Source organism: Denticeps clupeoides, chromosome 3 (assembly GCF_900700375.1).
Source record: "Denticeps clupeoides chromosome 3, fDenClu1.1, whole genome shotgun sequence".
NCBI lineage: Eukaryota > Metazoa > Chordata > Actinopteri > Clupeiformes > Denticipitidae > Denticeps > Denticeps clupeoides.
This window is the reverse complement of record NC_041709.1, coordinates 15,941,499-15,957,806: the sequence shown is the minus strand read 5'-3', so window position 1 is coordinate 15,957,806 and position 16,308 is coordinate 15,941,499. Positions and strand designations below refer to the sequence as shown.

General features: G+C 42.4%; 1 protein-coding gene across 3 annotated transcripts in view; it reads left to right on the top strand.

Annotated features, from left to right (window-relative positions):
- The window catches only part of unc5da (unc-5 netrin receptor Da), a 147,596-nt gene that overhangs the window by 117,531 nt on the left and 13,757 nt on the right, over nucleotides 1-16,308 (top strand). For 2 of the 3 annotated variants that reach the window (XM_028973413.1, XM_028973415.1), the window contains 5 exons: nucleotides 805-969; nucleotides 2,577-2,609; nucleotides 4,114-4,302; nucleotides 7,470-7,862; nucleotides 10,363-10,447. In XM_028973413.1, the coding sequence (XP_028829246.1) occupies nucleotides 805-969; nucleotides 2,577-2,609; nucleotides 4,114-4,302; nucleotides 7,470-7,862; nucleotides 10,363-10,447 (865 nt within the window). The remainder of the gene's footprint in view (nucleotides 1-804; nucleotides 970-2,576; nucleotides 2,610-4,113; nucleotides 4,303-7,469; nucleotides 7,863-10,362; nucleotides 10,448-16,308) is intronic. The other variant, XM_028973414.1, reaches the window with a different exon arrangement.

Below are 16,308 nucleotides of genomic sequence, written 5' to 3'. Positions count from 1 at the left end.
TTTGTTGTGGCGATACATCTGACCAATCAGCAGAGAGAGAGTGATGCATTTTATTTTGCTTGGATTTTTCCCTTTGTGAAAATAATCCAAACCAAAAGGAAAATGTTATAATGTTCAAATTCGGGAAAAAATTACGTATTAAGATGTGAAAGCACCGTCAGTTCACACAGGAGGTCCTGTGTGTTGTTCCCTTCAATGAATATATTTTGCAGTCAAACACATATATTGTAGGTGCACTGCAGCAGACAATAATCTCAATCCCATTTACATTTAAATGTATGGCATTTAGCATTAGGCCCTTATTCAGGGTTAAGTGTCTTGAACCTGTGACTTTCTAGTCTTCTGGTTCATAGGCAAGCGTGTTACCCACTAGGCTATTGCTCCCTGCTGTACTGTTTGAAGAAGCCCTGGTACCACAGTTTGAGAACCAAGGTTATTCATCATCAGAAGTAAGCATGGGGAAGCCATATCACCAACATATCATTTTTCTAATGCTGAGCAGGGTTTGAGACTTTATTTGATGCCTTATTGTGGTTGGATGGAGTGTTGGCAGTTCAGATTTCAGAATTTTCTGAAAGAATTGCAAAAAGATTCAAGTTGCTGAAATCAACAACTACATTATATTAATGTGGGAACTATATGCTGTAAACAGGGCTGTAAGTATGCAGTATCTACTAATACTATGATAATTGCTACACACACGCAAAATGTCAAGTGTTTGACTTGCGTCTATATTTGAATTGTGTCAATATTTTTTGCATACAGATGCATAAATTATGTGGTTGTTGTTGTTGCTTACATCAGTGGACGGGGGCTGGTCTGAGTGGAGTCAGTGGGCGGAGTGCAGCACAGAATGTGAGAGACATCGCAGCAGAGACTGCTCCGCCCCTGAGCCCAAACATGGAGGACAGCTGTGTGACGGAGCAGCGCTGGACACGGAGAACTGCACCGGAGGCCTGTGCACGCAGAGTGAGTCATCCTCGTCTTCCTCACGTGACCACAACCTACGGCAGGAACCCCGTCATTGACATAGTCATTACCCTGTCATTGTAATCAGCATCATTGCTTCAACTGTCACCATCGCTTGTTTCTGTAACAGTTCATTGTGGATTGAAACTAAAGTGTGTCATTGTGATCCACATGGCCATAATCACAGTCCTCATTTTTGCCTTTCCTTTCAATGACCTTAAAACTCGAATTAAAGTCCCTGAGGGACAACAAAGCACTGTTTATAATTCACCCTGCCTTATCCAGGGACAGGGTCATGATGAAATCACCAACACTAAAGATGGATCGGTGGTGCACTACTCATTGGCCAGTGACTCAGCACTGAAAATTAGGCCAAATTTATCCATCTTCCTTGAGGCCATGTGTCCTGCAGGTATTCATCTAGCTGCACTTGATTTAAATAATTAGCCAGTGGTTTGAATCCAGGCAGGAAAGTCATTTGTTGTTTTAGGTTGAGCAGAACTTGATTTAAAAAAAAATTACTCTGAGGGATATCTGCAGGCCCCCAGGGTCCCTGATTGGACAAGCCAGAATAAGCTGGACTATTTTCCACTTGCATTTACAATCACTGGCATTACCATTGGGCCACCACTGTTCCTGTCATTGCCATCATCGTCCTCACGTTCCTTTATTTCAGCGCTGATCACCGCTGGTCTAACATACTTCAGTTTCCGATCTTTCAGCCACTTACGAAATGCCATCAAGATGAAGGGGACCGACTTTTGATAGATCTGCAGAGGCAAACACGGCAACCACAGCCATCAGCAGTTAAATGAAACACGTCTGCTGAATACAGAGACACAATGACGCTGACAGGCCTGTTCTGACAATTCCACTGAGGAGAAGGGGAACATTTCCATTTTAAACACTCATTTTCCCCACCTGTCTTTCCTATAATCTGTCTCTCCTGCCTGCCTCTCCCTGAGGGGCTTAAGGGGGAACTTATCAGGCTTATCGTGTTCTTTAGATGAATCTGTAGTCGTTCGCAGCCAGAGAGTGATGGACTCCACGCAAACGTTGCACTCTTGGATTAAAGCTTGGCAGCGTGGTGGTTAACTCTCCCCCACATGTTCTGGTGCTGGGCTTTGCATTACAGGATCCCCTTGTAGAACACAAACGGTTTGTATTATGTCCCTGCCTTTCAAGCCTACAAACAACTGCTTATATGTAAGATTTTTTTCTTCTTCTTGATGGGGGGGCAGATTATGTGTGGAGGAGATTTTTTACATTTTACATCTCTCACCTTTCTTGCAAGAAGAAAAGAGCTGACAGTTAAGCTTAAATGAGGCAAACCAGCAAAATAGAAAAGAACTAAATAAAAGAATTGGCAGGCTCTCACCCATCAGTATGGGAAAACGCTCTCCCCTCTGACAACGCAGGTCAGCATGTTAAAACTTGCTTTGCTCTCTCGTATTTAATTATGTTTTACGTTGTGTTGTACAGGACTCGAGTAGTTGTTGAAAGCAGCTCCCTTCGCCATATTAAAGAGGACGCTGAAAGGCGCAGCACTCTTCTTCCTTTCATCGCATGTGTCTCCTCTTGTTTTCTTTTTGTTGCTGTCTTTGTAGATCGAAAGCTGCTGCACGACGTCAAGCCTGATGGTGAGTTTGAGGCTACCCTAACTGCCTAAAAGTGAGGGACAAATAGTGATGGGGCGGTGGTGCTACTGTGCAATAATACACAAGAGGAAGTCCTCCAGCAGGTTTCCCAGTAATGTTCCTCTGTTTCAGTGTCCTGCCACATGCATTATTACGCTGTTTACCATTACCCAATCCTCATTAAACAGGCTCCAGGAAGTGAACTGGGAACCACTTTGTTCTGTCATACTGGTGTGCTGCAGTGTATTATTGCACATATTCCACAGTTGCACTGACGGGACAATAACAAGCAGAAAACTTCTGATTTATCCTCCACCGTGAAAAATGGTTCATCTAGTTATTGTTGCTAAGCAACTTCAGTGGGCAATTAGGCAGATGCAATCGTTAGAATCTATCTGATGGAGTCAGAGTGCTGATAACTTGTGGGACACGACATGACCATGGAACTGTGTTATAATTATCATCACACAGAACCTTTCATCATGGGTAATCACTGGTTCAAACCGGCAGACATCATTCAACCACAAATTCCACAATCACTTTTTTTTTTGCAGTCTTGTATTTTGGAACACGTTCTCGTCCGCATTTCCATCCCACTGTGCCAACACACATAATCTCAAGATTTCTCCATAATGAATTGGTCCCACACATTCTGTCATGTGGCGAAGGCTGCCCACAATGGCTGTTTTCTCACAGTCGCAGCGCTTATCTCTCCCTGAGCATTGCAACTGCAGCAATCAACCCCGACTGTCTTAATGTGCGCTCGCATTCTCGCACACACACACACACACACACACACACACAGAATGCATAAGAAATATATATATAAATATATATATATAAAACCGGAAAGCGAGGAGAGATATTCATTTTCCTGCCAAACTTTTCTGAGCTCCCAATTAACCTGACCGAATAGCTGCTAATGCTTTTCCTGCTGCTGCTGTCAACACATCCCTCATCACCAGAGGCCACATGGCGGTTTTCGTGGCAGTTACGCTATTGTCCTGAAACACTGGGGTCGCTCATCTCTCAATTCCTCCCGCTTGCAATTTTAATGTCGGCTGTTCAACAAATTGTTTTGGTGATTTGGACCGAGCAGCTGGAACCGAACAATCGCAAGTGAGCTAATCTAATAAATCGTGTCGTGGGTGCGGCACCTATGGAGCAATGAGCGTGCACAGCTCAGTTCTTTCGAATGGCAGGCAGGTGCAAGTCGATAGTCATGACAGCAATTGGGACACATTTCGTTGGCATCCATGTGCTTGCGTGGTGCAGAGCAGGGCGGCATTAAACCTCGTTCTCTTTTTTTTGGCTGTTCTGGCCTGTGTGTTAGTGTTCTGCCCCCTAAGGCTGCACATCATCTTTTTTCCGGAACCTTTTCTCTCCTCCTCTGATATGTGTGTTTATGCTCCGCTGATGCGTGGCTGTCTCCAAACTTCTATCTTGTTGTTAAATGTGTTTAATGTGATCTTTCTCTTTTTCTCTATTTCTGTCATGGCGAATTTAGCCGGGATCGAGGGAAACAACGACGTGGCTCTGTACTCAGGGCTGGCGGTGGGTTTAGTCACCATGGTGCTGCTAATCGCGGCCTTCATGCTGTATCGGCGGAACCAGAGCGAGTACGGCGTGGACGTGATCGACTCCTCGGCCCTCACCGGAGGCTTCCAGTCCTTCAGCTTCAAGACGGCTCGCCAGGGTCAGTGCAAACAAGCGCAGCAGATTAGAACATTTCATGAAAGTGAACAAACACAGTCCTTCCACAGCACCCTCTTTTCTTACAATCATTGGTGCTAAGGCCACTTGAAATTTGTATTACCATCATGCAAAGACTTCTGTTAATGTAACTACATTTTGTTTAAAAGTACTTCTTCAAATTTGTGTTAATATGAATTAAAAAGTATGTAATGGGAATTAGCTTATTATACACTATTGCAAGGAATAACACGTTTGAATAAAACATTAATATTTTCTAGCAAATTACAGAAATAGGCCAGAGAAATAAGCGAATGGAGCTGATTCTGATTATTACTGTCTTGCTTGGCCAGTGAATTTAACTTCTTACTAATTTCCCTTTTAATGATTTACAATACCTATTAAAGTGAGCGCTCTCTCGCCTACTTTGGTAAATATTTTATTATATCTTTTCTTGAGACAACACTAAAGATATGACACTTTGATGCAACGTAATGCAATCAGTGTACAGCTTGTATAACAGTGTAAATTTGCTGTCCCCTCAAAATAACTTAACAAACAGACAAAAATTTCTAAACCGCTGGCAACAAAAGTGAGTAGACCCCTATGTGAAAATATCAAAAGTGTGCCCAATTAGCTCTTTTTCCTCCCCAGTGTCATATGACTCATTGGTGTTGCAAGATTTTAGGTGGGGAGCAGGTGTGTTAAATGTGGTGTTATCGCTCCTTTGTGAGAAAATGCATATATGAATGTCTATACGGCCAGCATCATTTATTTCTGTAAAGTTAAAAACACTGGCGAAGTGATTTCAAGTGGTGCTGTGAATGATTATGAGCTTGCCACAACACCAGTGCAATAAATAAACTTGTTTGTTCCTAAGAAGGTCAACAAGATAGCACCCACATTCAAAATGACAGAATAAAAAAAAGTGTCCCTGTCAGGCCTGCCTGTGTTCTGAAGAAGTCCTCTGTTATTTGCCTCCCCCTCGTTTGCGTGGCCTCTTCAACTTTCTGCTGCAGCATGGAGTTTCACTTCCTATTGTGTCTGCAGCTCTTGAAGTTTGGATGAGCAGTGAGGGCTGTCTCACATATCAGCCTGCCCCTTGGTGCCAGATCCCATCCTCTTCACGCTAGAGACGTGAAGAATGACGGGCACCCTATCTTCACCCAGCTGTCGTCCCAATTTCGCACTCTTTCACTTTTCCTTATCATCACTGTGAAAATCTACAGATCCACTGGTGGGGATAAGGAAGAATAAGCAGAAATCCGAAACTTATTGTGTGCTCTGTATATAAGTCTTAGTGAGTACCAAATGTCCTGACAAAGGATGAACTCTAAATTGGGGATTTTGATGGTTTAAAAATATTGTTGTTGTCACCCATAATGAGCAGTAAGCAGCCATGAAAGGCACCCTGGGACCTTGCTCAAGGGGACCTTAGTGGCGCCTCTGCAGTTTTGGATGAGCGCAAGAGACATGAGGCTGGCTGGAAATACAACAGGTGGACAAGGTCATTGTATCAGTGATTGAACGCAATCACTAAAAAAAGTGAATCAGTGAAAAAAACAAGCGGTCAGACTCTCCAAGGGCGGGAGCATAGTCAGAAAGCCCATTTTTTACTGCATGGAGCATTGAAACACTGTATGCCATGTTGGGCACCGTTCTCAGGAAGACTAATACTGCAGCCAGGATGAAAAATGCTATAAATTGCCATTAAAGAACTGTGCTGCTGTTTTCCTATTAGGAAAAGGTTTACAAGCATCAGTGTGCTTTGTATCTTTGACTGAGACAAACACAAATGACAGTGTTTTCTATTTATTTCCAGTATTCCACTGAGGAATTGATTGCACATATTGTAATAAATTAATTATAATGAATCATTCATATTTTTTAAGAGCTAAGGTCTCTTCTGTACATTTAACACTAGCCAAAGACAAGGGGGGAAAAAGATGATCTGCTCATGTTCTTTAAGTAAACTTACCAGTAAATAAAATATTGTTTTGGCTTTCTCAGTAGTTCAGGCTTGGACTGTGTCATAGGTCAGACCCTGCAAAGAAAGTAAACAAAACCCAAATGTCATTTATTTATTTTAATATGTTCAAAATGTAATTTTGATAGCCCCATATATACACATACATATCTTACTAGCTATCACTGTATGTCCTTACAAATATCTAAAAATAAATTGTGTATGTTAATTTGTGTCAACTCCATCATCGTCTCTGCTCCTTACTCCTTACCTACCACTGTTTCCCACATAAGAGAGATGGATGTTGATGGAGGGATTGAAGAACGAGTGTCGTTCTGTAATGGGTTCTGTTCAGCCAGGCATCTGGCGTCACTGACCCCACCACTTTCCTCCCCCCATCCAATCCAGACATGGCCATAACTCAACAGTATGTGACACCCATCAACCTCCACGGCAAACGGCCGTCTGAGCAGGAAGTGATAAACAGCCTCTCAATCTGATAGCTCTTCTGAAGCTGCCTCTCACCACTCCATTCCCCCAAAGAGCCACGCTGGCCATTACTCCACACGCCGCCTGACGTGCCAGCCGTTTCTCCAGCAGCTAATCTTAACTAATACCGCATCTACTTCCCACTCATCAGTGTCCTAAAATAGAAGCTGCACACTTCACTGTTCTGATATGAGCCTTTGTGGAGCAGAAAACAGAAAAAATAATTTTATTAAGCCCAAAAACTAACAGGTTTACGGTGGTGAAGGAATGTTCTAGAATTCTGCCAGCGGCGCTCCTTCATGCTCTGAAAATCACATCTTTCCATTTTGCCACATGTTCTTGCTGTGAACCGCAGAGTGAGACCTTCAGATGAATCTGTCACACTTTTTAGACAGTTATGAGATTTCAGGAGTCAAAGGGTGTGATTGTTAAACCCCCTCCTGCTTTTCTCCGAAAGATGTGAAGGTGTCAGTATTCTTAGAGTGGAGATTTGTCAGTGTCACAGCCTCTTTCCATATGCATATTTATGTGACATAGTTCAGTGACATGTTGTGGATGCGTGGCTCTGACACTCCTGTTCCCATGGAGATGGTCTTCTGACAGATATGTTGGTATTGATAGGCAAGTGAGGCCATGAAAGTCTAGCCAATATGATTATATGACTAGAAGATTCCACGAAAGGATTAATTTTTTCATCTTTTGTTTTGCTGTTGTAGGAAACCCTCTGTTGATGAACTCATCCATCCAGCCAGACCTGACGGTGTCGCGCACCTACACCAGCCCTATCTGCTTCCCCGATTCCATGGACAAGGAGCTCATCTCTGAACCCTCACTTTTCGACCCACTGCCCGACCTAAAGGTCAAAGTTCAGAGCTCATTCATGGTGTCCCTGGGTGTGTCAGACAGGGCGGAGTACCACGTGAAATCCCCGCCGCAGACATTCCCGCGGGGCCTGGTTCCCGATCGCAGCGCGGTGGAGACCTTGGACAGGAAGGAGAAGAGCCTGCTGATCCCACAGGGACTGAACCCCAGCTGCACCTCCAGGCCATTGCTGAGGACGGATGGTGTGTTTGGCCATGCAGGGGGTCGGCTGGTGGTTCCCAATACAGGTAAGTTATGCAAGTTGCTATGCTGATGTGAACCTCTGGCCCAGATCAATAATCAGATAGATTAATAGATAGATGTGCGTAGTGACAACACAGGGAGCTGAGGGTGCGGTAGATGAGGCGGGTGCAGCGCAGCGTAATTTTGTGTGGCAGTGAGTGTGAATGGAGAGGCAAGAGGAACAGCAGCAGTGCCGTTCAGCATTGATTTAAGACACCCTGGGGATCTCCTGCCATCACCAGTTCCCCACCTCTCCCTCTCGCTCTTTTCTCCATGCTCTCTCTCAGCAAGTCTGCGGCGGTACTCGCTTCCAGCTCGATTTAATGGGCTTATTGCCATGACTGCTTAGATGCAATATTGCCAAAGCAAATATCATATGCGATTCAATACAACATCATGTTCCATTTAAACATCTATATTCATGCATATATATGTAATATATTTCATTTAAATAGTGCTTTTTAGAGTACTTTACGACCAGAAAAATAACCATCAAAGCAGTGTCATCAAAATGCACACAATGCACATTTACGTGAATAATCACACATGGAAAGCAAAAAAAAAAATGGTGGCCTATTGGTTAAGGAAGTGGCCCAGAAGGTAATCAGAAGGTTGCCGGTTCAAATCCTGATCCGAGCAAAAGAAGCGCACTGCTCCCCGGGCGCCTGTCATGGCTGCCCGCCGCTAACTAAGGGTGATGGTTAAGAGCAGAGGTCACATTTCATTGTGTGGCACCATGTGCTGTGCTGCAGTGTTTCACAATGACAATCACAATGACAAATGGACCTGAGTTAAATATATGAGTCTCACATAAAAGGGTCTGAATACTTAGGACCATGTAATATTTCAGTTTTTCTTTGTTAATAAATCTGCAAAAATGAGGAAATAATGAATTTAAATGATTTTAGCAAATGGCTGCAATATAAGAAAGTGTGAAAAATTTAAGGGGGTCTGATTACTTCCTGTACCCACTGTATGTCCCTTATCAGTGCAGGACACTTTATCTTGACTCATTTACATTTACATTAATGGTATTTGGCAGATGCCCTTATCCAGAGCGACTTACAACTTACTTTCAAGTTACCATCGATGAAGTGATCAGTTCTGGTTCATTAGGACCCCCAACCATGAATACAATCTTTTTATTCACTCTTGTTGTAGATTCTGTACATAAGTTAGACAATAAGAAGGTTACAAGTTAATCTAAATATTCAATAAAGAGGAAGGTCTTGAGCTGTGACTGAGCTCAGTGACTGAGCTGTTCTGACCTCAAGGGGAAGTTCATTCAACCACCGAGGGGCCAAAACAGAAGAGTCTAGATTATGGAGGTAAAGAGATGGCAATCTTTACAAAAAAAAACTTTAAAAACTTTATTAATAACCTGATGCAGTCATTGAATAAATAGAAAAAAAATCTAGAAAAATCTAGCATGGTATTGTATTGGTTATTTATAATGTAGTGATACTCTGATTTACTCCAGTTTTCTCATTGAACTTTGCGGTTCAAATAGATTCTAAAGTAAATTGTTATTGTAATCTATCACTGACTTTAACTTTTTCTATGTTAAGATTGTGCTTCCTTCTCCCACTCTCTCTTTCTCTCTCTCTACTTTTCAGTTCCTCTCTCTGTTTGACAGTTTCTTTTCTTTGCTTTCTATCTCACCAGCACCTCTCTTGCTGTCACCTGTGCTGCTCTCACATTGGGTAAAGGGCTCTGACAGTAGAGGGTGGTGTGTGGAGAGAGAGAGAGAGCAAGAGAGAGTGAGGGAGAGAGAGAGAGAAGCAAATCTAAAAATGTAAAACAGGAATGACATTAACATATTATGTGGTCATTTAATGACACAAAACTGCCAATTTTCTCTATTCTTTCTCTTCTATGGGTATCTTGCATTAAATTACAGTCTCTTTGCTCCAAACTGGTGCAAAGTGTGTGGCTTGTTCATTAGTGTAAGGTGGAAGGAGTCCTCAGGATTTAAATGAACTAAAAGATTTAACAATAAAGAAACTGTCTTTACTGATGTTTGTGCATAAAACATCATTAAAGAAATAACAGTAGTTTCTGTCCTTCAAATCTATCTATTTTTATCTTTTACCTATTTTATCTGTTTATTTATGTAAATCATAAAAAGCATTTTACAGGCACTTGTCTGTGTATGTGTGTGAGAGAGAGAGAGCAAGAGAGAGAGAGAGAGAGAGAGAGAGAGAAAGAGGTCAGCATACACAGATAGCTTCAGGGGTTACATTACCCTTTGTTCCTCCTATGAGATCAATAGCTTGTAATTTTATGGTTTCTGGGTTTGTTATAATGCGTTTGTTTGGCAGGAAAAGACCTTTGGGAAATAATCTCGACACTCTTACAATCTGTCCTTCGGTTGAGTGGAATTAAAGGATATTTGTCTCAATGTTGTTTCATAACAGTTTCAGTGTGTGTACATATAAGGCTCTACAGATGGCTAAAATGCGTATGTCTGTGTGTGTGTGTGTGTGTGTGTGTGTGCACGTGAAGGAGTCAGCTTGCTAGTACCCCACAGTGCCATCGCAGAGGATACCACCTGGGAACTGCATATGATCATCAGTCAAGAGGACACAGGGTGAGATGTCTTCTGATTTCATCTCTCTCCTCTATCTCCACTTCCTCCTCCGCCTCGCTCTCCCTTCCTTCACTCCTCCTCTCTTCGTCTTCATCTCTTCCCTCCATCGCTCTCATTTTGCGCCCTCCACGGGGGACGACATGATGGCTCAGGGACGGAGCAGCAGTTGCAGGGCTGCCCTGCCGATTGCAGCATGGTCCTGTGCGACCGGCTCCCGCGGGGGCTCATTTAGAGTGCGGTACAGAGCGGCCCCGTCCTCGGCCTCCTGCTGGCCGACGGGTTAAAGAGGACGAATTTCCGTAGGGTTATCTGCAGTGCCGTGGCTCTCAACGACAGCGAGCACGAGGGGGAGAGCAGCGCCGCCATTTTAACCACGCTAGCCTCCTGATTCCCGTAATGCTGCTTCCTCTAGAGGGATTTTCTGCCAATTGTTCTCCTGGCTGCCATCGCCATTGAGACCTCCAAGCTATTAGCACAGGAACAGAAGATAAGGCTCCAATAAAATGGGAAATACCACGGAAGCATTCCTTTGAATGCTAGAACATTTTTAGGAGCAGAAGCAGCCAGGTATCCATCAATCTGTCCATTTGTCTGCCAGCTTACCTCCAACTTTGAACCCGTGGAACGAGGCTTAAACCACAGAGACAGAGATTTAGAGAGGAACAAAATGAAGCAGGAAACACTGAATATCAGCCTGCAGCAAATATCCGAATGTAATGCGATTCCAGACTGTTCTTTTGTCCTTTTCCTCGCATCTGGGACCCGCTTAGATAGATAGAGATCAAAGATCACGCGAGGACACGCTGTGTCTGGCTTAAGGGGCGCAACAGGCCTGCCAGCGGCTTGAAGCTAACCTCAATCTGGACTGCCCATACCTGAAAGTCTCTGCCTGCGCGCGATAAGCCCAGAGCAGTTTGCTTCCCTGGCTGCCGCCTGACAATCGGTGGGAGACAGCGAGACGTCTGCCCACGGTGTATCTGTTCAGCCGGGCTGTCAGTCAAGCGCAATCTTCTGACAGTCTTGCAGGAAGGGCCGACCAGAAATTGAATCCCTGCGTCTCTGTTTGAAGCTGAAAGCTGAGGCGTGAGAGAGGGACTCTGAAGCCATATCAATTAGCGCTGACCTTCTGCACCACTGCTGCTCTTCGGTCTGGTCCCATGGGCCTTTGTCTCTTTGTAAAAATGGTGCATTAGATACCAAAGCTTTCAATGGAAGTCCTTTCCCACTTCCGTTCTTCTTATAGGCAAATCTTAAAGCTTTACAAACAGATATACATGGACACACATGGAGCATTTAAGTACGTACATCGAAAACACAGGCGGTGACGGAAAGTTAACTTTTAAAATGAACATATTTTGCAAGCTGCATATCTGCCAGTGTCTAGTCAGTGTCTCTGACAGCCTTTAAAATAATGTGATTAGTGATACATTTACATTTACAGCATTATCCAGAGCGACTTACAATCAGTAAGACTTACAGGGACAGTCCCCCCTGGAGCAACTTAGGGTTAAGTGTCTTGCTCAGGGTCACAATGGTAGTAAGCAGGATCTGAACCTGGGTCTTCTGGTTCATAGGCGAGTAAGCGGGATTTGAACCTGGGTCTTCTGGTTAATAGGCGATCAACGACAATCAACTTCTGCAGGTATTTTGGTTGGTCACTGTCACTAACATCAAAATCACATAGTTAAAACTAGACATAATGCTATCCGTTGAACCCCCAATACATTGTCAGTGCAAGAAGTGGTGGTTGTATTGACAGCGCACCAACACTCAAAACAATGTAGAGAGGAACTGACGGCCTTGTTGGTTTGTGTGTCGTATTGCTGTCATATGTGAAGTTTTGACTAGATTATTCCATAGCAATGTACAGCTCGGTCACATTGTCTAATTAGTTTGATACATGTTCTGAAGTCATTCCAGGCTTTTAAAAAGTTATAATAATCTAATTAATGTAAATTCGCTATAATCTTATGAGTACAAATCTTGATATACTGCTCTGGTGAAATTTACAGACAAGCTCCAGTCAGGAGCAGAAAAGACTTGTTGATCAATTTTGATAATTTTGCTCAATGTGCATCTCTCATTTCCCACTTGAGTTGCTTCATCGTTCATCACTGAAATCAGTGGTGGAGAGTGTCAGAGGGGTGTCACTGGAAGCCCACCACCTCATAGTGACAACAGAATTATGTTAGTAGACTCTGCTTTGTATGATGTTGCCAGGCTATGTCTCTGTATAATGAAACTAAGAAAATATCTCTCTCCTACTCTTCTGTAATGTACAATAAAATTAAAAATGCAAAATTAATTAAATTGAGGGTGATGTGAGGTTGCAACTGACCTATTATTGTTATACACATCTTTTTGTTATAGTGTAGTTATATTTGGGAAAGATGCACAAGAGTGGTAGTAACCTAGTGGGCAAGACACTATGAACCAGAAGACAACAACAACATTTATTTTTTGTATAGACTAAAATCATACAGTGTGTCTCAATGGGCTTTGACAGACCCTGCAGTTGACACCATCCACATTTGACCCTTCTGCACACAAGGATAAAATCCACTAAAAACTCATAAGAGAAAGAAAAAAGAAAAGAAGAAACCTTGGGAAGGAGTGAACCACCTTCCAGGGTAGAGTGAGTCTGCAGTTGGTGTCAGTGCAGGTCTGGTAATGACCAAGATAAAAAGAATAGTCCAACACGTGTAGTGGCAACTGTCCTTGTTTAGTGTTTTTTTTATTTTTTTTGTCCACTGTCATGGTCTACACTGCAGAATCAATATAATTTTCATATAGTGTAAAACACAGATCTGATGCAGCGTTCTGCTGTCTGGATCATTCTTTCTATGTCTAACCCTCTCTACCACCTTTGCAATTAAATCATTTGCCTGCTGAGAATCTGTGCCACCGTTGCAAATCTTGATCCAAAATCAAGGTCAACCTAGTCTACTCAGCATTTAATACCAATGCCACAATGCATGTTAACTTCTTTCATTACAGCAGTCTGGACATACAGGTTTCACCACTAGTTTATTCACTACTGGTTTATTTCAATTTGTTTCATTTGTCCAATAAAAAAAATTGAATCAAAGGCCTCCAAAACTATGTAGGAACAAATATGTACAAACCTTCGAAACAAACCTGCATTCTACAGTAATTAGAGATATTAAAGAATTCAGTGATGTGAAGACTATTTGTTGTGACGCCCAGGGGCCATGGGGGCAACATGCCGTGGATCTTGCACCTGATTTATAGAGTCCTGATCCAATTAGGCTTGATGGACCAGGACACCATAGATAGCGAGTGGGTGCTGCCACATTAATGTGGACATTAACACGGACCTCGTGTTTGCTTTGTTCCTGTCTTAATGACACACACCTTAAGGTCTGTTTCTGTTCTTTTTGGCCTTTGCGCCATGTTAATTTTGTGTTTAATAAATATTGCTTACCTTCACGATGTCCTGTTTTCTGTGCCTTTGTCCCACATTGACCCCAAAGACATGACAATTGTTCACAGACGGACAAACATTTTGCCCCCTAGAAATCGTATCTACAAACTGTCAGACAATTAAGAGAAGTGCATAGTTCAGTTAGAGATCTATTTTAGGTTCACAAATAGATAGACTCATTACACAGACATTAATTTTAAATCCTGTCATTACCAGTTCTAAATTGCTTTTTTTTTTCTCTGTCTAAAGTGACGCTGTATATTCTTGTGTTGTCTTGTGTTTGGAAAATTGAAATGAAGAAGCTCACTTTTCTTTTATCTTTTTGAGGGTAATTTAAATTGCAGATGCTTCACATCGAACCGAACTGACAAATTCATTAACACACCCTCAATTTTCCCTGTTATCCCCCAATAAACTTGCAACAATTTTGCTTGAATTTATTGCTTCAATCACCTTTTTTTTTGTAATCTCAGCAGTACTGTCCTAGTTAGTTCTTCAACCCTGGTTATTGTAGGTAAGGGTGTGTAGATGTGGAGGTCTACAGAAAGGAATATACTTTTAATGGACCTTAAGAAAAATCTTAGTACATCATGGCAGGTGAATTAAAACGTAACAGGTCAAATGAAGCAAGTTCCTTTTCATTTTAATGAAAATTGTTTGTCTTCAAGGTTTTATGATTGTTATCATTTTGATAGGCAGTCGTAATTTGGAAATCAAGAATTTATGATATTATATTCTTTTCACCATGAATTGATTAAGCAACCGTGCTGTTACAAAATGTCTAATAAATAGTCATATTTTTATAATAAATAGTCCCACTTTTAGTTTTGTAATATACTTCCATATACTTTTGCACTTAGGTGGAGTTATACAGAGATGACTTCTACTTATATATTTTACTTTGGTTATCTCTATTTCAACTCAAGTACATGGTCCACCACAGAGATATGTATGTGTATGATGAAGATAAAATAGGAGGAAAAAGTTGCATGTGTGTGAAGCTGCCCTGAACTACTTTTATTTCATTATTTAGTTTTGATGGCATTAAAACTGGCACTTTGGGAGGAGAATCTAGTTCAGTCTCAGTCCGACAGTCATGTGATGTCGTAGCAGATGGCAGCGCAGCAAGGAAAAGTGCTGGGCTACCATCTCCCCCACTCTCTCTGAAGTGAAATGAAGTCAACAGCGCACCTCTCCCGGCTCTCCCTAATCTCCTGTGTCAGTCGCCGCAACACCCCCTACCACCACCACCACCACCCACCCGCCCACCTCGGTCCAAGTCAGGCTGGCTTTCCCCTTGCCTCTCGGCCTGAGTGACAGTGCCTCGCCAGGAGGAGGCGGCGGCCCCCATTGATCGCCGACGCTTGCCCAGAGCTTTTTCCAATCTATCACGGCGCCTCTCTGAAACCACTTTAAACGGCCGCTGCTACAGAGGTTCCGCAAACCCCACGGACCTCATCAAGCCCCGAGTCTTCACCAGCACTTTTCATTTCTGGCAGAGCTATTCTGAGTCGCCGAGCTTCAGCAGGGTCCGTGGACTGTCGTGGCCTCCTGCAGATGCACAGGATATTTATGACCTTAGGAATGTCAAGAAATAGATAGTTTGTTCACAGTTGGTTCACATCCCTTATACAGTGTATCCTGCACAGATTGACCAAGTATACCAAGTTTATAGATACAGTGGTGGAAAACTACATTTGTGTCTTGACCAAGCTGCAATGCAGCAGTTGAGCAGCTGATAACAACCAATACCAATAGGTCCCACCTGTCTTACTTCGAAGTGATATTTAGATTGTTCTCTGAAAGAAGACCAGGAGGAGGGCCGATATTTACCTCTTGTATTGGCTTTCAAATCATCTGCTGGGATCTCAGAAGTAAACAAGCTTAACTCAGCATTTATTTAATTATTTGATTAAAAATCATTTAATTTAAAGGTACATTTATTTTGTTTATGTTTATTTTCACATCATATAAACTTCCGTGATGCCTTTTCTTAAAAAATAGTTTTCAATTACACACATACTTTTAGAACCTTGTATTGCTATTTGCACAAAATGTGCTATATAATTAAAGGCTGATGGCTTAAATCACTATTTAAAAATAATTTAAAATGTCTATTAAGCACAGTTGACCCTAATGTCAAAGCAATATGATTGAAGGACTTTGTGTAGCAAACCATGAACCTTCATGTAATTGATGTAGCCACAGCAGGACAAAGGCAGGTTACATAATGTCTGAAGCACCTGTCTGCAGACACTGACCCAGTGTCCAGCAGCTTCATCCCACTCAGCTTCGGGGCGCTGAGGTCAAGAACAAGTAGAATGAAGGACAGTTTTTACAAGCAGACAATAGCACTCATTAATTCAAACACAAACTGCAAACATAGACACTGCATCTGTTCTGCTGCTACTACATT